This window comes from Lemur catta, chromosome 7, assembly GCF_020740605.2.
Source record: "Lemur catta isolate mLemCat1 chromosome 7, mLemCat1.pri, whole genome shotgun sequence".
In the NCBI taxonomy this organism is placed as follows: domain Eukaryota; kingdom Metazoa; phylum Chordata; class Mammalia; order Primates; family Lemuridae; genus Lemur; species Lemur catta.
This window is the reverse complement of record NC_059134.1, coordinates 22905649-22933582: the sequence shown is the minus strand read 5'-3', so window position 1 is coordinate 22933582 and position 27934 is coordinate 22905649. Positions and strand designations below refer to the sequence as shown.

General features: G+C 38.6%; 1 protein-coding gene across 1 annotated transcript; it reads left to right on the top strand.

Annotated features, from left to right (window-relative positions):
- The first annotated feature begins 442 nt into the window (after positions 1-442).
- On the top strand, positions 443-25570 carry PAFAH1B2 (platelet activating factor acetylhydrolase 1b catalytic subunit 2). Its single transcript, XM_045556412.1, has 6 exons — positions 443-565; positions 7503-7590; positions 15769-15858; positions 16786-16902; positions 18174-18296; positions 22243-25570. Exons 2-6 carry the CDS (start codon positions 7510-7512, stop codon positions 22519-22521), a joined length of 690 nt encoding a protein of 229 aa, XP_045412368.1. The 5' UTR covers positions 443-565; positions 7503-7509; the 3' UTR covers positions 22522-25570.
- The last annotated feature ends 2364 nt before the right edge of the window (positions 25571-27934 follow it).

The following is a 27934-nucleotide window of genomic DNA, read 5'->3' as shown; positions in this document are numbered from 1 at the left end:
ACACAGAAATTCCACAGATAAATGTCAGCGACTGCCTCATTAACCTTGGTGCCCTATTTCCCTCCACTTTCAGTGATCTGGTCTATTCCATGGGTGGAGAAGGAAGCCAGGTTAGCTGGGTGAAAAGGGAATGGCGTCAGTGTGAGGTCACGCTACATTGTCCTGAATGCTATCTCTACACTGCGGTGACATGAACGCAGGATTGAGGGAAGCAGCTTGAGGAAAGATAGAGGCCCAAGTCGCTCAGACTACAAACAAAAAGAGGCCACGAAAGAGAACAAAGCAGGGAACCTGGCCGGGGTGTGGCAGGGCCCTTGGGCGAGAGCCCTGAGCGCCCGCGGAGAGTGAAAGTGGGGAGACAAGGGCCACGCCAAGGCTCGGCAGGATGGGGGCGGGACTTCCGGAAGCCATTTGCCTGAGTGGCAGGGGAACCGGAAGTGGAGGCGCTGGAGCTGGGGCCAGAGGAGGGACGCGCCGGAGCGGGGCCGCCGGGACTGAGCGAGCGACAGACGCGCCACCCGCCGACGCCGCAGCCGCCAGGGGCCCGTACGGACCCTCTGCTTCAGTGAGTGCATCCAGGGTCGCAGGCCCGTGGCTTAAAGGAGGGGGTCGGAAGGGGCAGCGAGGTGTTATTGTGAGAGGCTGGCGACCTCCCCTCCCCCACCCACCCGGGCCCCTCCCCCCGCATCACTCCCCCCCAGCGGGCCCCTGGGGTGCCTGGCGCGCGCTCGTCTTCTCCGCGGGCTCGGCGTTGGTTCCCCGGCCGCCGGCGCCGCTCGCCATCCTCCGTAGAGCCTTTCCCCCAGCACCCCGCCCCCAAACCTGTCGACTTTCCTCAGCCGCTGGCCGGCGCCTGCACCCCGCCTTTTCCCGTGGAGGAGTAGCGTGGCGGGGGACAGCCCTGCCCACCCCGCGAGTAGGCCTCCTGCACCCCCGGCTCCCTTTGGCCGCTTGTTCGCTCCTGCAAGCTCCAATTGCAGCAACTCCTCCTGCCTCTGGTCTCAGCTGTTGCCTTTTCCCTCCTTCCCTGAGGTTCAACCTCTGACCCTTCTCACTCTTCCCTTGCCTCTTGTCTGCCAGAACCAGTTACTTTTTTTTTTTTTTACCGAGCACTTTTCCCTTCTTTTTTTGAAAAATTTCAACTCTTTAGAAACTTCTCCTTTGCCTGCTCCGATGTATTCCAAAGGTTCGTAGGCTGTCACGATTCAGAAGGGATTATTTCTTAGAAGGCTATCCTGCCTAGCACCTCATTTTAGGCTCAGAGAGAGGCAGATGATTTGCGCAAGGTCAGCCAGCTTTTTAAACCTGTCAGTGGGTTTTTGGATGTTTTTTTCCCCGGTCCACGGCTGTTTACCAAATCAGGGGCCTTCTGGTCTACAGGTTTGATTTACCCGTTGCATGGTGACTCATTATTCTGATTTCCATAACTCCCAGGCCAGCGTTGCTTTATTATAATTTATGTACAAACCTTAAGAAAACTAACCACTTGAAGCTTTGGCTTCTTTGTTGAGCCTACCCACGGAGAAAGGAAAGACCACTGGATCCAACCTAGGACCTGATTTTGTACAGCTTTAAATTGGGAGGGGTTGGGTGAGGGGTAGTGTGGAGAAAGAAAATACTGGAGCTTGTTTTTGCCTTGTATGTTCCTGTAGCGTTTTCTCCTGGGCACATTGTTCTGGCATAAAGGTTGCCTCCTTGTGGGGGAGCAGGGGAGGTGTAGGAAATCATTGTGCTTTAATTTGTTGGCTTGGGCATTCGATAATAAATTATGGATGTGCTAGAAGCCAGAGACCCACCCACCAGCCCACTGAGACAGGGCATTCCTGAGGCCAGCCTTCCTCTTCAGAATAACCCTACCAACTCTTTTAAAACAAAGTGAAGAGTCTTAGGTATGACTGGGAACATTCTAAATCTTTTAATTCTTAGGTCATCTTTCCCCCACCTTTCCCCCATCTAACTCAACTTGAGAATTTAGAATTCCTTGTTTTTGGAACTGGTTTCTGATTAGATACACTATACTATGCTGGTATAAATATCTGGAAATTCTGGTGTTACATTATCAAAGTCCAAGTTAAGTAGAGAAGATAGAAAATGAAGGAAAATTGTGCAAGTCGCTTATTCCTCATCTATTCCCGGAGAACTCATTTGAATGGACAATTACAGCTTCCCTGAAGTATAGTCTCTCATGATAAATTAACAAAACTTTTGTTCTTCAGATCTTTTATCTCCATTCTGTTTGGTTTTTCTAACTGCTGTTTGTGATCTCAGAAGTTAATGACTTGCTACACAGGGAGATTATTATGCGTCAGTAAGGTGAAATAGGAGTCAGATCCCTCTCTGTTGGTACTTTCTTTTCTTTTTTCTTGGTTACTGCCTCACCATTCTGAAGATGGCTTTGTTGCATTATTGCCCTCTACTTGAGACAGGAAACCCAAAGTCACTCAGATTTTTGTGGCCTACTGCAGGCTCTTCTCTGGATAGCTCTTCATTTTTAAATTTTATTTTATTTTTTATATTTTTTATATATGAGTAGCTTATTCTTTTTATATTTGTAAGGAATACAACAGTTTACAGCTGGGTGCAATGGCTCATGCCTGCAATCTCAGCACTTTAGGAGGCCAAAGTGGGAGGATGGCTTGAAGCCAGGAATTCACGATCAGCCTGGGCAACATAGTGAGACTCTGTCTCTACCCCCCACCCCCAAAAAACAAAAAAAAGCCCGTGCCTGGTGCCTGTAGTCCCAGCTATTTGGGAGGCTGAGTTGGGAGGACCACTTGAGCCTAGGAGTTCAAAGCTGCACTCCCAGCGATGGCAATAGAATGAGACCCTGTCTCAAAAAAAAAAAAAGAATATAGCAGATTATTTTATCTAACTTCCAAGTTATTTGAATCCTATAAATGCATAGTCTTCTAGGTTGTGCATTTCTAGCCTGGTTCCTAAAGATGAAATTTTATGGGTTTGTGGCTCAGTATTTCTTTTTCTGGTGTTTAAAAGTGTTACCAAGCTATAAGCATCAGTAAAACTGTGAAAGCTACTTTGTATTGTAAGATTTTGATTTGGCAAAATAATACAGAATCCAAGTGTTGGAGGCACAAAGAAACAAATTTTCATTCAGATACTTTGCCATTGTGGAAGAAGGATGACTCTGTATTTACAGTTAAAGGAAAAAAAGACTATCTAATTGGGAATATTTTGCCATCTTCCCCCAATTCTACCTGCCTTGTAGCTTCAGATAAGTGGCATTTTGTTCCTCAGTTTCTCTGTCTATATGCCTTTTTCATTTACTCATGAAGACATTTAGGACTGAGATGGAGGTGTTTTGCTCAGAGCATCAAGCTTTACAGGTCCATCACCCTAGGTTAAAACCACAGCTCTCCTACCTACGGTTCCACTATCATGGAGCAGGTTCCTTAGATCTCTCTGAGCTTCAGTTTTATTTAAATAACAAAGGTCCTAGCACAAGATCTTGTAAACAGTAAGTTCTTAATAAATATTAATTTATTACTTTAGATCAGTTTATCTGTTGAACTCTGAAAATCCATGTCTGTAAATTGAATCATAGATCTAAAGAGATCTTACAATTCAGGTAGACTGTTTGTCTTGAAAGTAGAGTATATGCAACCCCAGGGATGCATAAGATGATCCATTGGCTTATAGGAAAGAATTTAGAACTTTTTTCGCATATATTTTTTAATCTAAAAAAGGAAAAAATATGCTTTACTAATAATTAAATGTTAATAGTAATTCACATATTGACTTTATACACAAATGCAGGTATGTTGAAATGCATTTCAAAAAGATTCTAAAACACTGAAAAATGTTTGGAGGGCCCCAGTAATCTGAATCAACTTTTCTTTACTCATACGCTTCAGTTTACTTTATGCTTTCCCTTTAAGTATTCACCTAGCCTCTCTTTGTATCTCTGTTGAGAGAAATCTACCTTGTTAGACAGGCCATTTGATTTTGTACCCATTTGTTAGAAATTTTTCTCACTGTACGTTCTATCCACTGTCCCTTTCTGTTTTGAGTATTGCAGAATAAACTTAATATTATTTCCCAGTAATCTTTGAATGCTTTAAGACAACTCTTTATGTCCTATGTCTTCCGTTTCCCCAACCTGTTTTTCTATAGATTATAAACATACCCATTTCTTTCAGCTATTTCTAATATGACAGGTTTTCAAATTCCTCCTCATTTTGGCTCCCTTCTAGATACCCCTACTTTGTCAAAATTCTTTAAGTTTTTCAACAAGATCTGAGTGTGGTATTCCAAGAACTCAAATGAAGTTGAAATGCCTGCATTTTGTCTTTAAGTGGTGAGGTATGGTATGTATTTGAACATATATTATTATGAAAGCACCTCATATTCATAATTTATCAGCCTTGTTCTTTAAACAATCCTGAGGAATAATAGCTTCAATTATACAGTGAGAGTAGAACAGATTATTTTTCCCCTTTTCAGTAGGGAGTTTTCAATTGTGCTCTCTGTTAACTCTCTGTCAGTTAACTTTTGCCTCAACAATACCTAACACGTTAAGTAGTTTTCTAGATAGGAGAATAAACTAATTAAATGGTTGAGTTTTTAAAATCTGTTTTAAAAGTTAAACTCCTGTTTGGCTGGGCATGGTGGCTCACGCCTGTAATCCTCGCACTCTGGGAGGCCAAGGCGGGAGAATTGCTTGAGCTCAGGAGTTCTAGACCAGCCTGAGCAAGAGTGTGACCCCATCTCTACTAAAAATAGAAAAAAGAGACAGGCGTCATAGTGTGTGCCTGTAGTCCCAGCTACTTGGGAGGCTGAGGCAGGAGGATCGCTTGAGCCCAAGAGTTTGAGGTTTCTGTGAGCTAGGCTGATGCCATGGTACCCTACTCAGGGCAGTGGAGTGAGACTCTGTCACATACATACATACATAAAGTTAAAAAATAGACTTTTTCAATTAATGAATACAAAATGTTATATTTCTTTACATATATAGATATCTAATTTTGATGGGAAAGATTGGTTGCCCCCTCTCTGTCTTAAGGCCAGTAGAGCTTTTTGATCTGCAGGAAAAGTACTTTGTAAATTAAAAGTTTTATTTAAACATCATGTCAGATTTAACCTGAATAGCCAGACTTAAATCTGGGTTTGAACTTAGACCCAAAGAAACTTTTATATAGAAGGTATAAAATGTTTTATTGGTTTATAAACAGAAGCAAAGTCCCCAATTTTTAATCCTTTCTATATGACTATTTGTTTTAACTCCTTAAACCATTTTTCATTTTGCTTTATGCATCCATCTTTTAATTTTTCCATCCCTTTCTTAGACAATGAAACCTCAAACAGATACCGTAGTCTGATTGGAGCTATACTAATTCATCTTGCAGTTAGTTATTCCTGATTCTTGTATTTTATATTGATGATTTTAGCTCTGTGTTGCATATGTTTTCTGAGTAAAATGGCTAGATCTAAGGCTCTGTTTAGGGAGTCAGCATGAACTGATTTGTGATCAGTGGGCCAGATGTGACATAGCTGGGGTCAGGCAAACATAATTTCATATCCCCTTCAGTCATTCACCATGTAAATTACCTAAATTCCCTGATGCTTGTTTTCTTCATTTTGCATTGCGTTTGTGAGGATTGGAGGTGATGTGTATGAAATACAGAGCATAGTCTTTCATAGAAAGCTACTATTTTCTGATAGTTAGAAGTTTTAGTAATCTAAAGAAACATCTACCCAGGGTATGGATGATATTTATATTTTCAGTTAGATATGGGCTCAGCCCTCAGCCTGTTTTTGTTAGACCTAGTGTCATTTAGAACTGAACTAATTTGTTTGCATAACTAGTGTTAATATTGTTTATTTCTGTAATTTATTTTTCATGAGTGAAAGTATGCTTTCCTGTTTAGGGCTTGGTACTTTGTGATTCTAAAAAACCACTACCTTAGCAATGTGGTGTTTTGTGTACTCAGTAAACTTACTGAATGAATATAACTCAGTCTTCTTTCAGAGAAAGCTTAGCTATATTTGAGCATGGTAAGGGAAAGAAAAACATTGCTGATGTAGAGGATAGCCTGCTTTTCTATAAGCCAAAAAACCCCAGAGTTTTCTTTTTTAATCAGTCTTTGCATTTCATACCTCATAGTTCTAATATGTATTCTCCAGAATTGATTGAAAATTGTCTGGTTTCTTACGTGTTTCTAGAAGACTGGCATTTGTAATATTTCTGAATTTCCCTTCTAGCCTACTTATTTCTTCTTCCCTACTATCAGATGACATATTCGGGCTCCTCATTACTAAAATTTTCTTAGTGGAGACCTATCAAAAATAAAAACAGGCTGGTCACGGTGGCTCACGCTTATAATCTTAGCACTTTGGGATGCTAAGGTGGGAGGATCACTTGAGGCTAGGAGTTTGAGAACAGTCTGGGCAATAAATCAAGACCCTATCTCTACAGAAAATAGAAAAATTAGCCAGGCATGGTGACACATGGCTGTAGTCCCAACTACTTGGAAGGCTGAGCTAGGAGGATTGCTTGAGCCCAGGAGTTTGAGGTTGCAGTGAGGTATGATTGCACCAGTGCACTCCCGCCCAGGTGGCAAAGCAAGACCCCCCTGTCTTTAAAAATAAGTAAATAAATAGATTAAAAGAAAAAATACCTAGTAAATGTTTGTCAAAAAACAGTGCCAAGGGCCATGGCTAGTTTTACCATAATTTGTACTACAGTTATTTGTGTGATGGTTAGCAACCAATGGATTCTAATTATTGCCGTAGTAATTTTTTTTTTTTTTTGAGACAGAGTGTCACTTTGTTGCCCTGGCTAGAGTGAGTGCCATGGCGTCAGCTAGCTCACAGCAACCTCAAACTCCTGGGCTTAAGCAATCCTCCTGCCTCAGCCTCCCGAGTAGCTGGGACTACAGGCATGTGCCACCATGCCTGGCTAATTTTTTTTTCTATATATATTTTAGTTGGCCAGATAATTTCTTTCTATTTTTAGTAGAGACGGGGTCTCGCTCTTGCTCAGGCTGGTCTCGAACTCCTGACCTCGAGCAATCCACCCGCCTCGGCCTCCCAGAGTGCTAGGATCACAGGTGTGAGACATCGTGTCCGGCCTGCTGTAGTAATTCTTAATACGTAACTCTAACAGTCTAAAAGTCTCTAATGTAGATTTCATTGTACTATAAGTGTCTAATTCCTTGTGTCATTTGGTACTTGGAGTAATATAATCATGAAAAAAGTAATATAAGTGTAAAATATATACTTGGAGCAGATTTTTTAAATGTTATGCACTGTTCCTAAGTGATATTCAAACCTGTGTGGAAGTTGAATGATGCTGGATTTGTAGAACTTAAGCAGTCATGGCCTGGAATTTATCTCTGCTGAAAATAAACCCTAGTTGTTTAGTTTCTAGGCAAAACCTCAATGAAACTTAAATTATTATTTGAAACCTGACATGTAATATTTAAGTAAATGGTAACAAACATTCCTGTTAATAAATGAAACATGACATAGACATTTTTCCCCAGGTATAGAATGAGCCAAGGAGACTCAAACCCAGCAGCTATCCCACATGCAGCGGAAGATATTCAAGGAGATGACAGATGGATGTCTCAGGTAAAAGGAAGTGCATATATTTTATTCATATGAGTCTCTTCAAAAGTTATTTTAATTTGAAGTAATTTCAAAATTATACAAGTATTACAAATATTTTAGAACTCCCTATGTTCTTCACCTAGACTCACCAATTGTTAACATTTTGCCATATCTGCATAATTATTCTTTCTGTATCTATTTTCGTAGGTATATAGCAACATGGTGTTTTTTCTGGCCCATTTGAAAATTGCACTCATCATTCCCCTTTACCCCTATCTCTATATTTTAGCATTTCTAAGCATAACAACATTTTCTTACATACCTATAGGATAGTTATTAAAATCAGGAATTTAATGTTGATATAGGCCAGGGATGGTGGCTCAAGTCTGTAATCCTAGCACTCTGGGAGGCCGAGGCGGGTGGATTATTTGAGCTCAGGGGTTCAAGACCAGCCTGAGCAAGAGCGAGACCCCATCTCTGCTAAAAAAATAGAAAGAAATTATATGGACAACTAAAAATATATATAGAAAAAATTAGCTGGGCATGGTGGCGCATACCTGTAGTCCCAGCTACTCGGGAGGCTGAGGCAGGAGGATTGTTTGAGCCCAGGAGTTTGAGGTTGCTGTGAGCTAGGCTGACACCATGGCACTCAAGCCAGGGCAACAGTGAGACTCTGTCTCAAAAAATATATATATATATTGATATAGATATAATACTATTACCTAATCCAAAAACTATATTCAGAGTTCTCCAGTTGTCCCAGTAATGTTCTTTGTGTCAGTTTTTTCCCAGTCCAGTATGACACATTTCATTCAGTTATCTCTATTCTCCTTTAATTGGAAACATTTCTTAGCCTTTATTTATTTTTCTTAACAGTGATGGTTTGGAAGAGTACAGGCCATTTTATTTTGTAGCATGTCCCTCACTTTTTGCCTCATGATCAAGATTCAGATTATGTATTTTTGGCAGGAAATATCACTGATGTGATGTGTCCTCAGCAGGTCACATAGGGACATGTAATATTGGTTTGTCTCATTGGTAATATTAACTTTGAGGTGGAGATGGCGTTAACCAATTCTTATTTGTTTATTATAGTATGGATTCATGAGTTATTATTTTGTTTAGTGAGTTATAATTCATTGTTATTATTTAAAAAATTTTTTTTATGGAGATGGATCTTGCTGTGTTGCCCAGGCTGGAGTACAGTGGATATTCACATACATGATCATAGCTCACTGCAGCCTTGAACTCCTGGCATCAAGTGATTCTCCTGCTTCAGCTTCCTGAGTAGCTGGGACACCAGGCACATACCACCACGCCCAGCTGTTATTATTCTTTTGAATCTCAAATTGCTCCACGTTTTACAAGTGCGACTCCCTTCAAGCTGGCCTCTGTCTTCTTGATGTGTTTCATTGTTTTTCTAGCATTTTGTTTTCTTCTCCAATATTGCGAGCTTCTTTATCTGTTTCCAACCATTTTACCTCTTCGAATTAGTGAGTTCTATATGATTATAAGTACCCACAGATTAGTGTTTTAGTATTTAGTGATTCTGCTTATAGTCTTCATAGTTGTATAGTATTCTTTGTTTTTTTCTTTTTAAACTTAAAAATTAGTCTATCAACTAGCTTATTTGAGTGGCAGTATTATTTTGAACTGTTCTCATGTGGATCAACTACTTGGTTATTGTTACTTAATCTTCCTACTTTATTTAAATCTTCAAAATTAAGTATTAAGAAGTATTTTGAACCAGGCATGGTAGCATGCTCCTGTAGTGTCCCAGCCACTTGGGAGGCTGAGGTGGGAGGAGTGCCTGAGCCCAAGAGTTCAAGGGCAGCTTGGGCAGCATAGAGAGACTCTGTCTCTAAAAAAAGAGAAAGAAAAAAGAAAGGAAATAAGTTTAAGCATCTGTGTATTTGCCACTTGCCATTCACCCTAAGAAATAAAACATTACTAATAAAATTGATGTCCCCATATTGATCACTTCCTTTCTGTTTCCCACCTGCCCACCTTCAAACCAATATCCTAAATTTGGGAATGTTTTCATGTATTTTATGTAGTACACGCAAATATATATATATATATATATATGTCTCTAAATATATATATAGAGAGAGTATGTTTAGCATGGTTTTGAACTTTAGTAGTATCTTTATGTTTCTGCAATGTATCATACATGTTTAAGGTATAGCTGTAGTTTATTCATTTTCATTCTTTAAATAGTATTCCGCTGCTTTATATTTGAAAATACCATAATTGATTTGCCCATTTTCTCATTGATGGACATTTTAGGTCATTTATACCTTTATGAAAAGTAGTAACTAAAACTAGATGCTGTGGTTGTTCCTGCCTTAAGTTAATAGGCTTTAAATAATGAGTACTGGCTGGAAAAATACCAGTCAAATGAAAGAGAAACAGGCACAAATTTTAAATAAATTTTTTATAAAACTTGCATGCTAAGGATGGACTAACTTTACTAAATATTAAAATATATTATACACCCAGATCCTGGTTTCTCAGTACTGTTCTATAATGAAAGGAACCAGGGCTCCTTGGAGAAATGGTTGATTCTACAACTGGAGTTGGGAAAATGAAAGATGAGCCTGGAGCATCTGGTAATGCAAGAAAGCAAGGAAGTACTCAAAATAGAAAAAGATAATGGCTCACACCTCTATTCTCAGCACTTTGGGATGCCAAGAGAGGAGGATTGCTTGAGGCCAGGAGTTTGAGACCAGCCTGGGCAACATAGCAAGACCCTATCTCAAAAAAAAAAAAAAAGAAAAATTAGCTGGGTGTGGTGGCATGTGCCTGTAGTCCCAGCTACTCAGGAGGCTGAGGCAGGAGGACTGCTTGAGCCCTAGGAGTTTGAGGTTGCAGTGAGCTCTGATGACGCCACTGCACTCTAGCCCAAGAGACAAAGTAAAACCCTGTCTCTAAAAAAAAAAAAATAGGATATAGAAAGGAAAAATAGTAACTTTACAGTGAAGAATCCTGGCAAGTGGTCATCCTTAACCAAAAGTGATCAATATTAACATCATGTTGATAGTGATAAGTCATGTTGCTATCACATGTTCCTGATAGCATACAACAAGAAGAGCATATCATCTCTGCAGTAGTCTTCCAAAAAATTTATAACCTCAGTCGATTGATGGGAAAACATCATCACATGGACCCCAGTTGAGAGACATTCTACAAAACACCTGAGCCCACCTCTTCAAAACTGTCAAAGTTGGCTGAGCATGGTGGCTCACACCTGTAATCTTAGTACTCTGGGAGGCCAAGGTGGGATGATTGCTTGAGCTCAGGAGTTCGAGACCAGCCTAAACAAGAGTGAGACCCTGTCTCTACCAAAAATAAAGGAAAAAAAAAAAAAAGCAAGCCAGGTGTTGCACCACAGCCAGGTGTTGCACCACGTGCCTGTAGTTCCAGCTACTCGGGAAGTTGAGGCAGAAGGATCACTTGAGCGCAGGAGTTGGAGGCTGCAGTGAGCTACAGTGACACCACTGCACTCTATGCAGGGTGGCAGAGGGAGACTCTGTCTCAACAAAAACAAACAAGGCAACTGAACACCGCTCCTCACAACCTCCCACCCCTTCATATTAAAAAAAGTGTCGGAGTTATGAAAGCCAAGGAGAAGACCAAGAAAGTATTCCAGACTGGAAGAGACTAAGGAGACATGGGAACTAAATGCAGCATGGTATGCTGAATTGGTTCTAGCAACAGAAAAAGGACATTAATGAAAAAATTTGTGTGAGCTAAGTAAATTCTAATTTAGCTGATAGTATTTACCAGTGTTAATTTCTTAGTTTTGATAAATGTGCCATGTTTATATGAGATGTTAACATTGGAGGAAGCTGAGTGAATGGCATATGGCAGTACTCTATCTTTGTAAGTCTTCTGTAGATCTAAAATTATTTCAAAATTTTTTTAAAAAAGAAAAATATAAAACAATCATTAAAACAAGTATTGAGTTGGTAGTACTACCTATGGAATATTGCCAAAATATTGAACCCTAATCTGGGACAGATGAACATATTCACCACCACCGCCATAGGAATGCAGTCAGCAAAATCTAGACTGTGGGAGATTCTACAGGTCAAAAATTATATTCTCCAAAAAGTAAATTTGGGAGGTGGTGGCAAAAGGGGGGAGCTTGTAGATTATGTCTCCAATTTAAGAGACAAATTGGATCTAATTTTTTTAAAAAACATGAAACAAAATTTTTGAGACACTGTATTTGAATACTAGTTATTTGTTGATATTAAAAAATTATTGTTAGTTTTTTGGAGTAAAATTGGTATTGTGGTTATACTTCTAAAAAATGATTTTTAAGAGTTACATACTAAAATATTGAAACACAAAATGATAAATCCTCAGTTTACTTCAAAATAATCTGTGGATGGGGTGAGGCAGTAGTTAGGGGTATGACTGAAATAATAGTGGCCTGTAGCCGGTGATGGATACATGGATTCATAGTGTTATTCTCTCTACTTTTGGGTACATTTGATATTTTCCATCATAAAGTGCTTTTTAAGGGTAATATTGAAAGACTTGACTTTAGACAAATTCAACCGAAATTACATCAAAACATATTAACCAGAAAAGGAGGGCACAGCAGCAGACTGAGGAAAATATTTGCAATAAATATTACAGATGAAGCATTGATGTCTTGTTACATTATCAATAATAGTATCCCTAAGGTAGTAATACTTAAGGATCTCAGTAGACATGAAAGAAAATGTTTAACTTTTGTTTCCCAAAAGTACAGATTAAAACATTGGAAAGAGAAAGAGAGAGAAATGTTAATATCCAGTTCAAGTTTAGGTAGAGTAAAACCAGTTAGAATACATTGCTGGAGTCAGTATAGATTTGTACGTAGCCTTTTGTTAAGAATTTGGAAGTATATCCAAATTCCATAAAAATGTTCATTGCTTTTGACCTAAGAATTTCCAACATATGAAAAATAAAATATTTCTTTGTCTCTGTTTCAGTAAATAGGCTCACAAATAGGAGGCTACTGGCAAGTTCATCAATAGGAAGAAGACCCCCCCCAAAAAATAATGGATGTGTCAATGGGTACATTTAATAGGATATTATGTGGCAAATAAAAATTATGGTTATAAAAGTCATGTAGCTACATAGAAAAATGCTTCTAGTATGATGTTTTATGCAATTACAATGGCTACCATTATTGAGTACCTACTGTGTGCTGGACCCCTTTCATAGAACTCTTATTTTAACAACTATAAGCAGATATAACAACAGATTTTAAAACCAAGACTCAGATTATGTACTTGCTTAAAGTCACTGGGCCATAAAGTAGATAAAGTAGAATTTAAGGTACATTTTTCTTGCTCCAAAGCCATTGTGCCAGAAAGAGTTATACTTAATGATTAAGCTATGTAAAAAGGGGTGGGAGGATGTGAAAAAAGGATGAGAAGAAAATACCCAAAATGGTAATAGTTACTGGGTTAAGATGGTAGAATTACAGATGTTTTGTTTTGGTCTTTTCTATTTTTCCAAACTTACTGCAACTCCCTTCTGTATTTTCAAAGAAAAATACTGGAGCCATGACCGGGCGCGGTGGCTCACGCCTGTAATCCTAGCACTCTGGGAGGCCGAGGCGGGTGGATTGCTCGAGGTCAGGAGTTCGAGACCAGCCTGAGCAAGAGTGAGACCCCATCTCTACTAAAAATAGAAAGAAATTATCTGGCCAACTAAAACATATATATATATATATATATATATATATATATATATATATATATATATATATATATATAGAAAAAATTAGCCGGGCATGGTGGTGCATGCCTGTAGTCCCAGCTACTCGGGAGGCTGAGACAGTAGGATCGCTTAAGCCCAGGAGTTTGAGGTTGCTGTGAGCTAGGCTGACGCCACGGCACTCACTCTAGCCAGGGCAACAGAGTGAAACTCTGTCTCAAAAAAAAAAGAAAGAAAGAAAAATACTGGAGCCTTTAGAATCGCTGTGCTTAAATTCCATGACATTCTATAAACATCTATTTTATTAGTGTTGAGAGGTAGTTGGTACTACAGTACAAACAGTAGAGAGTTGGCATAGTGTGAAAAGCACCTACTCATGGCCTGAAGTTTTATTCTTGCTCATTTTACGCCTTCACTTTAAAAATACTTACTGAAACAATAGTAATTTTTAAAAATATTTATTCGCACAAAACATGCAAGCAAGAAAAAAGCTTATCCACAGTCCTATGACTCTAAGAGAGGAAGTGTTTTAATAAACTGTCAAATTATTTCCAGAAGTATTTTTGTCACTTTCCACTTTCACCGTGTGGATGAATATCTCGGCACTTGGACCTTTCCCTGGAACCTGAAACTAGATTACAAACCTGTTGCCTGAAGCACTGTGTAAATTTGTTTCAGGGATGAATATAAAAATTTAAACTATGTCCTTTAGTATTGATGGGTAAAATCCATTTAAAAAGTGTCTTGTGCCTTTAGAGAGGCACTCTTTTGAAAGAGGCATGCCAGAACTAGGTTACTGCTGTTTATAAACTTGGATTAGAGTGAAAGGATTAAGTGGTCACATTTGGAAGTCAACAGACATTTTCTAAGTCTATGGTAAAAACATCCAAATAAAATACATGGACCCTGATTGGATGATAGTTCAAAAAATGATCTCATACTTTATCCAACTCTTGGAGCAGTTAAAATGATTGAATATGGACTAAATATTAGATGTTATGAGATTATTCATTTTCTTAGTTATAATAATAGTTTGTGGTTTTATAGGAAAATGACTTTACTCTCAGGAGATGCATACTGAAATATTTAGGGGTGAAGAATCAGTGTTTGCATCTTACCTTCAAATAGTTCAGTAAACCCACATACATAGAGATAAAGCAAATGTGAGAAAATGTTGGTTGTTGAATATAAGTGGAGGATATATAGGTGTTCATTATAACTATTTCAACTTTTCTGTATATCAAATTTTCTTAATAAAAGTTTGAAGGAAAGATAAACTTTTCAAAAAGCATGTTAAATGTATTTTTCTATTCTGGTTTCAGTAGAATTCTGGTTTTCTTATGCATACTAGAGTGATCAGTATGGTAAGAATGGGAAGAAAGTTCCAGCAGTTAATTGTAGAATGAGGCCGGGCGCGGTGGCTCATGCCTGTAATCCTAGCACTCTGGGAGGCCGAGGCGGGTGGATCGCTCGAGGTCAGGAGTTCGAGACCAGCCTGAGCAAGAGTGAGACCCCCGTCTCTACTAAAAATAGAAAGAAATTATCTGGCCAACTACAATATATATATAGAAAAAATTAGCCAAGCATGGTGGCACATGCCTGTAGTCCCAGCTACTTGGGAGGCTGAGGCAGTAGGATCATTTAAGCCCAGGAGATTGAGGTTGCTGTGAGCTAGGCTGACCCCATGGCACTCACTCTAGCCCGGGCAACACAGCGAGATTCTGTCTCAAAAAAAAAAAAAAAAAAATTGTAGAATGAGAGGAATAAGCTTTAGGAATAGCCGAAAAAAAGAATGTTTATGTTCGAGACCAGCCTGAGCAAGAGCGAGACCCCGTCTGTACTAAAAATAGAAAGAAATGATCTGGACAGCTAAAAATATATGTAAAAATTAGCCGGGTATGGTGGCACATGCCTGTAGCCCCAGCTACACGGGAGGCTGAGGCAGAAGGATCACTTGAGCCCAGGAGTCTGAGGTTGCTGTGAGCTAGGCTGACGCCAAGGCACTCTAGCCCAGGCAACAGAGCGAGACTCTGTCTCAAAAAAAAAAAAAAAAGAATGTTTATGCTGGGCCCTGTGGCTCACGCCTATAATCCTAGCAGTTTGGGAGGCCGAGAAGGGAGGATTGCTTCAAATCAGGAGTTGGTGACCAGCCAGAGCAATAAAGCAAGATTCTCATCTCTACAAAAAATGGAAAAATTAGCTGAGCATTGTGCTGGTGCAGACCTGTAGTCCCAGCTACTTGGGAGGCTGAGGCAGGAGGATCACTTGAGCTCATGAGTTTGAGGTTGCAGTGAGCTATGATCAGGTCACAGCACTCTAGCCTGAACAACAGAGTGAGACTTTGTCTCAAAAAAAAAAAAAAAAAGAGGAAGAAGAATGTTTAACAGTAGTAAATGGTTGGACAGTTGTTCTTTCTAGGCCAAGAAATCTCGCAGGGAAAGAAATGCCAATTTCTAATTTTTCTCTTTTTTAAACCAGCACAACAGATTTGTCCTGGACTGTAAAGACAAAGAGCCTGATGTACTGTTTGTGGGAGACTCCATGGTGCAGTTAATGCAGCAGTATGAGGTAAAGGTGGAAGGGGTGGGGTGAGGGTGGGTCTTGGCTACTACTGTAAATCCATTAATTACTAACACTTTTATTCTGAGTTGAACTAGTAAATTTATTTTTGACTCTTAGAGAAGCTATAGTTCAGAGTATAAGAGAAATCAGTCCTACCTTATGGTACTCTTTGTGCCACCAAGCATGATGAGACAAAGAAAAAAAAATTAGAATTGTTTATAACTAAACTCCCTTTTTGACTCTGGCTTCCAAGAATCTTAATGTTATTTTTGTTTGTTTATATTTGCCCTAGTCTGATTTTCAGTTATTAGTTGTATTTTACTGTTGCCTTATTTGTATTTGCTCACTTATATTTATCATCATCATGATTCTCACGTATTATTTGTATTCTGCCATTTTCCTATTTTGTAAAATATATACATATATTTTTTTTTCTTTCTTTCACAGCCCTCATGCAGGACTATTTTACATATTATTGTAGTGAGCTGCTCCAAATCTTTTTTTAGGATTAGGCATTCTTCCAAGGGAAATTTTTTAAAAAGAGTAGCTTTATTTCTTTTTGGCTCCAGCACTTTAAATTTCTTCATCTCTTGTTTCTACTTCACTCTATTCCTTTAAGTAGTTGAATAAATGGAAATGAGAGTTCATTGGATTGTCAACTTAATTATAAATGTCGATACCTCTTAAGAGGCATCAGATTGAGTTGTGACTCAGTTCTTGAGCTGAGACCTAACGCTGTGTTAAAAACTGAGTTACACAGTGGCATCATCAAAGCTTTTCAAACAGTGAGTAATACACCATTTGCAATGTTATGTTTGAATACAGAAAATGGAGATTATTTCATATGCCTCACCACACATTGCAATTGAAGCCCCACCCCCCACCCCCCGGCCCCGTTTTAGCTTAACTAAATCAAGTTTTTCTCTTTTTTAGATATGGCGAGAACTTTTTTCCCCACTTCATGCACTGAATTTTGGAATTGAGGGAGATACGACAAGACATGTTTTATGGAGACTAAAGAATGGAGAACTGGAGAATATTAAACCTAAGGTGAAATGAAATTTATTTTTAAAAGAATGTCATTAATATTGGCTCTTTTTCAAATAGGTAAATTGAAACTGGTAGTTGAAAAACATTGCTTCTTTAAAGCACTGTTTCATTATTGCTCTTTGCTTCATGCCTCTTTTAAGGTAAGTGATGTTGTTTAACAGTATACCAAAATATACATTTAATTAAGAAACCAGTATATTATTTGCCTGGGTTGTATTTATAATTGTTATAATTATCTTCAGTTGTAGGAAGAGATTTGCTGCTAATGAGGTATGCTGTTCTGTGGAATGCATGAACCTGGGGCAGTGTGAGGGGGAAACTGCTCAGAGGTGGGCCATGGGAGGAGGACCAGGAATTCACTTTAGGAAGTAATTTTGGATCTGTTTACCCATATAAACGAATTGGTAATTAAAGCCTCCAAGTTCTTCTGAAGAACATTTGAAGCAGATGTGAACAAATGAATATCTCTACAGTACCTTATCACGTTATAAATATCCTGAGTTGGGACACTGTATATAATTTTTTTCAACTCCTGGAAAAAAAAGAAACAAAGCTGAGCCACTGGAAAAGTTGCTTTCATTGAAAGTATTTTATTCTTTGCCTTTCCAAAAACTTTATTCACGTGCCTTTCTGCCTGCCTTTTGGGACAAGGTTGAAAATTACTTTGTTGGGTCACATAATAAGATGTATGTCTCCAAGGGATAACCACCTTGTAAAATGAATTTTTTAAGGAGGAAAAATTTGTTAAAACGGCATGCAGCCTCCACCTGAACCTCTACCTCTTCTCTTTTCCTTGAGTGCAACTGTGAATTTATATCCATTACACTCCCTTGGGTACTTCTATTATTTTTTTTTATGGAAGGTACTATATAGGAATCTTTATGATATGAGTTGCAGATATTTTTCCGTAGGTTTCTTAGATTTCAGTTTAATGTTTTTTATATGCAAAAGACTTTTATATAGGCAAATTTATTAATTTTTTTTGTATAGTTTCTGGATTTTGAGAGATTAGCTTCCAGCTCCACAATGATAGAATTCTCTCGTTTCCTGGTATAGTTTTGCCATAGAAGTATTAAACCACTTAGAATTTGTCCTGAATAGATGATATGAGGCATAAATCAGTGTATTAAGATAGCTGCCCTGTTGACATTATCCAACACCATTTGAGAAGTTCATCTTTCCTTCCTTGGTTTTTGAAATAGCATTTTCATCTAAATGTTGGACATTTCCTTTATTCTTTCCTACCCTTTTTTTCCTTTCTTTAATTACAGGTCATTGTTGTCTGGGTAGGAACAAACAACCATGAAAATACGGCAGAAGAGGTAGCAGGTGGAATTGAGGCCATTGTACAACTTATCAACACAAGGCAGCCACAGGCCAAAATCATTGTATTGGTATGTAGTCTTTGGTGGGTGGAGACGGATATCTTTAGGTTAGCTGAGGAGTCGTTTCAGAAATGTGATCACTTATGAATTCAGAGTTGCAGTCCCCATCCCCTAGGCTGTGGACTGGTACTGGTCCTTGGCCTGTTAGGAACCAGGCCACAGAGCAAGAGGTGAGTGAGCAAAGCTGCGTCTGTATTTACAGCTGTTCCCCATCAGTTGCCATCCCCCCCCCCCCCGCCCCCCTGTGGCAAAATTTGTCTTCATAAAACCAGTCCCTGGTGTCAGAAACATTGGGGACCACTGATATAGAGAATCTTTATTCTGTGGAGGCAGTTTATGATACTTCTGTTGACCTCTTCTCTGACATATTCTACTGTCTTAGTGGTCTCATCGTTTCCCATGAGAGCTGTGGGGCCATCTTTTGTCCACTCATCCCTGTTTAGAAGTGTGGAAATCCTTTGTTACCTCAGGTAGCCTTTTTTTTCCCTTGACTTCCATAGATAATTTTTTAAATTGTACATGAGATTTGTCTGAATCCTGAGTCTCTTTTTATTAGACTTAGATTTGGATTAGCCTAGATGTGTCTCTTCCACCATTAATCAGTTAAAAGTGGTGTATTTATTAGAATCTCTGAATTCTCTGCAACATCCGAAATTCCATCAGCAAGAAAATGGTACTTTAGGCCAGGCGCGGTGCCTCACACCTGTAATCCTAGCACTCAGGGAGGCCAAGGCGGGAGTATTGCTTGAGCTCAGGAGTTCCAAACCAGCCTGAGCAAGAGTGAGACCCTGTCTCTACTAAAAATAGAAAAATTAGCCGGCCTTGGTGGTGCATGCCTGTAGTCCCAGCTACCTGCAAGGCTGGCTAGAAGGATCACTTGAGCCCAGGAGTTGGAGGTTGGAGTGAGCTATGAGGATGTCACAACACTCCACCTGGGGCGACAGAGTAAGACTCTGTCTCAAAAAAATAAAAATACAAAAAAGAATACTTAATAGTCTTACCCTGAACAGAAAAGTGCTACCCTTTTGTAGAATTAAAACATTAAGTCTTCATGGTCTCTGAGATGAACAGCTATTCCAATGTAAAGGTCTAGCTGTAGATATTGTTAGCTTAACTTGAAATACATGTTTTAGCAAAATCTGATCTATATTCAGTTATTTAATGAGATAGTATTATGAAGGTAGTCATTTATTCAACAAACATATAAGCATCACTGTATATAAGGCACTATCCTAGGTCTTTAGCATATAAAAATGAGTAAGACATATTCCAAGGAGTTCACAGTCTAACGGATGGAATCAGCAATATAAAGAGAGTGTTATTATACTGTTTGCTCTTTGGAGTAAGGGGAGAACAGGGTATGTTTTAGACAACAAAAGTTGACATCTGAATTTAGTTTTAAAGAATTCTTTGGTTTCCAGACAAATGGAGAAAAGAAAGAAGGTAAGACATTACAGAGGAGAAAAAAAGGAAATGATCAAAGTCATGTTTGTGTATGTGTTTGTTGGGTAAGTGGAGGAGGATGCATAAGTTTAAGGCTGGGATGGTTAGCAGAGAGAGGCCACGACCAGGTCATGTAGGAATTTGTGTGTTATGTTAGGGATTTTGGATTTCATCTTAATAATTGCTGGGGAGCCAGGCCTTATTTTTTATTAACATGGTATTGAATTTACTTGTTACTGTTACTTATTTATATCCTGCCTTATTCTGGAGAGGATTATATTGTGGTTAAGAGTCCAGCTCTGAAGTACAGTGACTAGTACATAGTAGGTGCTTAGGAAATATTTTTTGTATGAATGTTGCTGAACAAATCCTCCATAAATATTCTTTGTTTCAAGCAGACTTAAATTTGATATACAGAAGTGTTAATTGTAGTGTCATCTACAATACTAAAACATTGGAAATAACCTAAACAGTCAACAGTGTAGGGGAATGATTACACAAGTCAATGAATATAATAGTACTAATCACATTACAATTATTAAAGCTGTGTAAAAACAGACTTTATGGTGTATTTAAGTGAAAATTTGGAATATTAATATATTTTAAATTGCTTAGAAGTGTACATGCAATTGGAAAAAGACTAAAACAAAGACAGTTGTTACAGGGTGAAGAGATTCAGAGTGTAGTATTTTTCTGTTTTGTTTCCTTAACATAATGTGTTAGCAATTGTTAAAAATCAAGGACAAATCATATGGCATACCCTTGATACTCACATTAAGGAAAATGTTATGCAAATACATAAGCTATTTTTCTCATCCTTGTTTAAAAGTCCTAGTAGGTAAGTTACCCCATTTTTGAGGCTAAGTCATTCTTTTTGACTTTAACTGCCATGGTATTCTTTGCAAGTTGGAACAATGTGAATAGTTACTGTTCACTGGCCATCCTTCCTGCTTGTTCATTAACCATACGCTGGTATTTCAGCGTTGAGGACAGCTGTTGTATGTTAAGTATTAGGCGCAAAGCCTTGTACTTTCAACAGTCATAAAATTAGCGTTTAGTTTATTTCTAACTATTGTTTCATCTTATGATATTTTTGAGGAGTTTAACAAGGATAGGAGATGGACCAGGGTAACAAAGTCATAATTTTTTATAGTTCTCTTTTGGAAGTATACAATCATACAATAAATTGGTAATCAAGGCCCCAACATTTTGCTGAAAAAAATTTAGACATGAAGAAGTACTTACTTTGGACATAATTTTTTTTTCTTTTTAGTAAAATACCCACAGAAAATCTATTTTTTGTGAAATAAAGACCTCTAACCATACCCTATAAGAAAACGGGTGGCAAAATTTCTGCGCAAATAAGATCTTGCTATGTGGCAGTATTAGATGTAAACCAACTAAAAGGTTTGGGATGTCTGACAGTAATTTTATAATGGGATTGATTGTGTGTAAAGTTCACTCTTAGTTTAAGTTGATAAAACCTTGCTCTTGCCATATAAAAACAGGCTTTTCCTTTCTTTACTATCATGGGGACAGATATATGATTTACCTGAAAATTATAGTTGATCATAACATACAGGTTAAAAAAGAATTTAGAGCTGGGCACGGTAGCATGTACCTGTAGTCCCAGTTACTCAGGAGGCTCAGGTAGGAGGATCACCTGAGCCCAGGAGTTCAAGACCAGCCTGAGTGATATAGCAAGACCCTGTCTCCAAAAAAAAAAAAAAAAAAATTAGGACACACCCTGTTTTACCCTACCAGCTATGTGGTTCTGATTCATCAAGACAGCATTCAATTCAACTCTGTTTCTCATGGTATATCATGTAGCTTCCATGTGGCTTTAAATGATAGATGAATATTTGAGCTAGATTATTCTGATAGGCAAATGGAGAATGGATTGAAAGGAAGACAACCCTGAAGGTGGGAAGACCAGTTGGGAGATTTTACATTAATTGAGGTGAATGGTGATAAGTTCCCAAACTGTAGTATATATAGTCAGGATGGAGAAAACAAAATGGATTAGAGAAATATTTAGGATACAAAAGCTGAGCAATTTAACAATAAATAGGTAAGATATGTGGGATGAGAGACTCAAGGATGTTGGAATGACCAGTTGTAAAGAGAATGTAGAAAGAGCATAGTTTGATGAGTTGCTTTTGGACACGTTGAGAGTGCCTCAGGAATGTTCAAGTTTGGTTCTGTAGCTGGAAGTTTAATACGTAATTCTGAAGCTCTAGGAAGAGATCTGGGCTAACATGTTGAGAGTGAGAAGTGCAGTGGGCAAAGGACAAGTCCCAATAATTAAAGGACAGGAGAAGGAAGAGGAACCCATGAAGAAACTAAGAAGAAATAGTCAGCTTTCATTAACACCAGTATAGTCCAGTGTTTCAGAAATCAAAGGTGTAGAAAGTGCCAAATGGAGCAGGTGTTCCAGGAATACCTGCCTTTACAAATAAATAAGAGAAAAACAAGTGAACCTTCTCATTTGATATTCTCTGCTCTGTCCCAGGGTTTGTTACCTCGAGGTGAGAAGCCCAACCCTTTGAGGCAAAAGAATGCCAAGGTGAACCAACTTCTCAAGGTTTCCCTGCCGAAGCTTACCAATGTGCAGCTCCTGGATACAGATGGGGGCTTTGTGCACTCGGACGGTGCCATCTCCTGCCACGATATGTTTGATTTTCTGCATCTCACAGGAGGGGGCTATGCAAAGATCTGTAAACCCCTCCATGAACTGATCATGCAATTGTTGGAAGAAACACCTGAGGAGAAACAAAACACCATTGCCTGACTGGCTCCCATCAGTGTTAATAGCATCCCAGCTTCCTCAGATCAGTATGTCACTGGCACTACAGAATCCTTCTCTTTCTTAAGGCACTTTGCATTGTAGAATGTTCCTGGATGTTCATATCTAGTGTTTGAAAGGGAGGAGGGATTTAAACTGGTCCTGTACAGTTTGTTTGACACAGGAGAAAAATTAGCCAAGGAAGATTGTAGTTTAAATTCATTTGAAACCAGAAGGGGACTTTTTAGTTGTATGTGTGACCAATTTGTTGAATTATCACTGTTTTTCCTAGGATAACAGCAAGCCTAAGTACTGAACAATATGAAGATTCTTTTCTTGGCCTTTCTCTCTATGGATTATGTCATATATAATTATCAGAATGACCTACTTGGCTTTAAAACATGTTTTTTTCTAATTTTTAAGGTTCATAATTTAGCCTTTTGTTTTTATTTTGCTTTCATTTGTGTCCTTAATATTTTCTTAACATTTAGCATCAGATTGAACATGCTTTGTCATTCAAATATGAGAGACACTATAGTTACAAGTGAATTTGTTCCACTTCTTAATCTTTCCCATGCTAAGCAATGAAAAAACAGGTTTTGCCCCATTCAGGAGACTTCTTGGAGGGTATTATTTTTATGCTGCTGAATATCATGTCTATAATAGACCCATGCATGCAACCCTTCCTCCTCATCCTCCCCTACACCCCCCTTTTTTTTGGTCCTCGTTGACATTACAACCTTTTAACACATTTTTGGCCTAGGAGCTCTGTTGCTGGAAATATAAGTCCCAGCCAGTTATTCTCATCATATTGCCGATGTAGAACTCATTCTTGTGTGGTGTTCTGTGCTATAGAGTCTGTGTAGTGTTATCCATATTCAGAGTTCTGGTTTGTTTTGTTTTTCCCTTAAAATCTGTTACAGTTCCCTTTTTTGGGAAAAAAAAATCAGAACTCTGTTTCCCATTCCAAAATGTCTGACATTATTTCAAGTTTTATAATATCTTAAGGTGTATATTTTATTTTTTTTTATTGGCTTAGTTTTTAAATTATATTAATCCCACCAAAATTTGGCCTTTTCCCATGGGGAAGCAAGTGAAGCTGCTCTTCAGAACAGACATTCTACCTTTATCCCATCATTTTAATAACAAAAGAACTAGGTTTGTGTAACTTTTAAGGTTTCTCATTAATGTACCTTCACCTGAGAATTTCTTTGAAGAGAACTCTTTATAATCTTAATGTTTGCTTGAGCTATGAGAACTGCCATTTAGAAAAATAATGGGATAATAGATGGTTTATTGTTCAGTATACTTATGGAATGTGTACAAACTGAATCTATAAATAGATATTTTGAACTGGACCAGGTGGGTATTGAAGTAACACCCATCAAAATGTGCTCTGCAGTGATTCTGCTTAATGTTCAAGTTCAATTACTGAGGTAATATGTTTTATGTTATGTTTGCAAGGCAAATGGCAGTGCTTTTGTGTGTTGGAGGAGGGGTTACTGATCTGTGCTAAGACCCACTTCTGATTGAGAGGGATAGAACTTGGGCTGATTTTTTTTTTTCTTGTCAAGCCTCTTTGTAGAAATTTTCTTGTTTTTGTTCTTTGTCGTTTTTTTAAAAAAAGTACTTTTTTGAATGTATCATGTCTTTATTAACAACAGAAAATACACATGGTGTTTACTAAACTTGTTTACTATATTAAAATTTCCTTTTTATTTTTAGTAGCCCAGGTTCCTGAGTTTTTCAAGACAGATTTTTTTTTTCAGCTGAGGTATAGTTGTATATAGGAGGGAGAATTAAGCCAGAATTTTGTGTGTGAAAAGACAGTTTCCTATCCAGGTCTTTTTCCGTTCGTCACAGGATGGGAGTATTGTCCAAATAAACCCATTAGGTTACTCCTGCAGCATGCGCTTTTAGCTTCTCTCTTAACTGAGGATCAAATATCCCTTTGTGAGCTGGCCTTCAGCTCCTTTGCTTATGTGTAGAAACCTCAGATGTTACTACATTTTGTATCTACCAGAGCTATTCAAGCAATAGTTATTTGAACCACTAGCCTTTTAAATAAAATTCTGCCCCATTACTAATGTGCAGATACTGAGTTCACTTTCATTTCTTGCCATATTTCTTTGTACTGCTTTAGGCAAAAAGTGTTAATCTGTTTTCCTTTGATGGACATCCCAGTTTGCTTCAGTGACTGAACTTACTGATTAGTCTTTGTACTTTTTTTATCTGTAAATTTAATGCACTGTCCAAGTGAAATGTTCTAGTTGTCATTGTGATTAAGGGGCCAACTTTCCAGGCAGCTAGCAGAGATATTATTCTGTTCCTCTCACAGCAAACTTTAATTCCTTTGCCCATGCATTCCTGCTGCACTAGATGGCAGCCAGTGATAAAGATGTCTGTGGTCATAACTTGAATGTGGCAGGTTGAAAATGTACTGCCAGGGGTGATCCTAGGGCAGGTTGTTTTGCTGTCCACATATTCTAGATTGCCATAGGCAGTCCTTTGGCTACCACCTTGGGTCTTTGGACTATTGAAGGCATCTGCCTAAACCCGAAATCTTTTGTCAAAAACCTTAACCTGACACAAGTCTTGAGTAGCTCATGCCTTGCTCTGAAGAATTCTGTCTCATCGTTAAAAAAAAAAAAATTCCAACTTTCTTTTTTTATTTTTTTTAACCTAGTCACTGTTTACAGTTGTATGCTAAAGCCTGAAATATTGTCTGTGCTGTGGTGTATGAGCATTGCCAATTTTATATTTATTGCAGTGAAGAAGAAACTAAAAATATATGAAAATAAGGAGCATGTCCAAGCTCCTAAATCTTGTGTGGGTGCATGTGGGAGAAGTGAGTTGGGGCCTCTTGAAAGGAGGCATTTTGGAGAGGGGTCCCCCGGGCTTCTTCTCGGTGTTCCTGCTTGGGGATCACTGCTGCTAGCTGACTGGACCTCCCCAACGAAAGTTTGTGATTCTGCTTTGGCAAAGTTCCATTGACTAGTAGAACTCATTCTGTTTTAGTGTATATTTCAATATAAATGTAAACATTTCGCTCAAACTTGCTGATGTCTGTCTTCTTTATCATAGTTCGGATTCCAATGGAAAAAAGAAGGGATGGGTTTTTTTCTGCCTTATCACATAGGAAATTGGATATAGGTCATCCTGCTTTTTTTTCTGTGGAACTGAGTGTACCAAACTGACTCTTACCATTTATCTTCTTAGGTAGGGTGGGGTGAGTAGATACAAGGAATCCTAAGTAGTAGATAAATGGAAAAATTGTTAAATGAATGTTGCAGATTGGTTAATAGTATCTGGCAGTTAAAAAGAACTCTTAAACCATAGACTGACCTTTTGACCCTCATTTCTAATTTCAATCTTTAGAATTTATTCACATAAAATGTACCAATTTCCACTGTTTCTCCATTTCTCACACTCACAATCACCCATCTCTTTCCACTGTTGCCCCCAGCTTCAACTTGAGTGCTTCAAACAAATATTGCTGTCTCTGTATTTCTGTGCCATCTAGATATAAAAACCTCAGGATAATATTTGCCATCTGTTAATAACTCGCTAGGTACTTTGTGTAGGTGCATCCCCATTTTACTGTTGGCTGAGGCCCAGGGACTGGGTTTTGTATCTTGTCTGAGATCAGTCATATAATTTAATTTAAATGGTTGAGCTGGGATTTGAACCCAGCTTTACCTGACTTCAGAGTCCTTGCCACTACTTATTCAACCTGGGGTATCTTTTTGGCTCTAGATTTTAATGTATTGAGTTTATGATAGATACCTCCCTAGTTTACTTTCAGTTGAAAGTCCAGGGAATGAAGTGACAGCCTTCCCACCTGGACCAAGGCAATAGCTTCATTCAGTCTTTCTGCAGCCGGTATACTCTTCTTCAGTTCTATCCTCTACATGACCACAAGAATTATTAGATTATTCAACGTTCGTGAGCCATCTTGCCTCTTTCCTGAAAACAAGTAGAATTAAAATGTGTTCATGGAGCACAAATTTTTGGTAGTATACCTGAAGGGGTTCAAAGATTGGCTGGCTTCTATTTTAATAAGTTCAGATTGACAGGAAGATGCTATTTGGGTAAATGAATTTAAAATCTAAGGGAAACATAACGGTCTAAGTATAGTCAAAATATATGGCAGAAGAATAACTTGAAAGTAGCCAGGAGTTGTCAACTTGCACGTGGGTGGGGGGGAACATACATAGGGCTGGAACAGTTTTATAGATAGTTTAGTCTGCATGTATGTTGTGGAGTACCTCATCTGAACTGGATGAGTATCATTAGTCTCAGTATGTTACTGTGTCTCTGTAGACAGAATATAGGACATGAACCTCGAGCATGAACTCATATATCACCCTCACCTCTCCAGGCTAAAACATCCTGCTTTGAGTACTGTCCTCTCTAGAGCTATGAGACACCAGAACAAGGGTCAGTTACTCAACTGGCCCATCAGGACCTATCATGATGACTAACACCATCAGTCACCAGGGCAGCAGTAATTACAGCTAATCGATATGCCAGTGTAATGTTCCTTGGCAGCTGAAAGTTCCTATGGTTTTTCTATCATTCACTTTATTGCGCAGCACAGTGATACTGCTGGATTAAAATGGTTTACTCCCATAGGGGAAAAATTTTGGAGATATTAAACTGAGGTATTTTAGTTTTTCTAGTTGCCCTTCCCTCCATATCATCACCCCAAGTTCCTCTCTGCCCACACCCCTAGAGGCCTTGTGTTTGTCAGCTGCTTGCTGGTTTCCCTGAGGTCACACAGCAGCAGTGGAGGCAGCCTGGGTCTTGAGTTTTTGCTTGACTGTACCCAAATTACCCCATGTAAACCTCTTCAGTGGCCCAGGACAAGTGGAAGAGAGAGTGATGCAGAAGAAGAAACAAGCTCCCTCACCAGCACCTGTACTTCGGGAAAACTGAACAAACCAAGAGGAGAATCCATCCCCTACTTTTCTCCAGCCATGATGGATAAAATCTTAACCCAACTACATGTTTTTACATAGTCACAAAGCAAGGATCTTACATGTTTTGCTAAACATGTAGTCTTTCTTTAACTCTGGCCTGAGTTTATGCTATGCCTCTTGCCTTTTGTTTATTTGCTGGCTCATTCTAGGTTGATTCACTTATATATAAAATAAAAACAGTTTACACACTGATCAAGCTTTGGCAGCACACTTGTAAAGAATTCATAATACATCAGTGTACTGCAAGGCTTGTTGGTTTCCACTGACTTAAAAGATCAAGTCCAAGCTATTAAATGTAACATCCAACACTCTTCATGACCCAGCCCCTCTCTAATTCCCATCCTCCTACCTTTTTCTTTGAACTTTTATGCCAATAGCATTGAACTTGAGCCTTTGCCTTTGCCCCTCATTGGGACTCCCTGTCTGGAATATGCTCC

Excerpts from the sequence above, each read along its gene's own strand:
- PAFAH1B2 (XM_045556412.1), top strand. The coding sequence starts at position 7,510 with ATGAGCCAAGGAGACTCAAACCCAGCAGCTATCCCACATGCAGCGGAA. Across the intron at positions 7,591-15,768 it reads ATGACAGATGGATGTCTCAG|CACAACAGATTTGTCCTGGA; the intron begins GTAAAAGGAAGT and ends TTTTTAAACCAG. Across the intron at positions 15,859-16,785 it reads AGTTAATGCAGCAGTATGAG|ATATGGCGAGAACTTTTTTC; the intron begins GTAAAGGTGGAA and ends TCTCTTTTTTAG.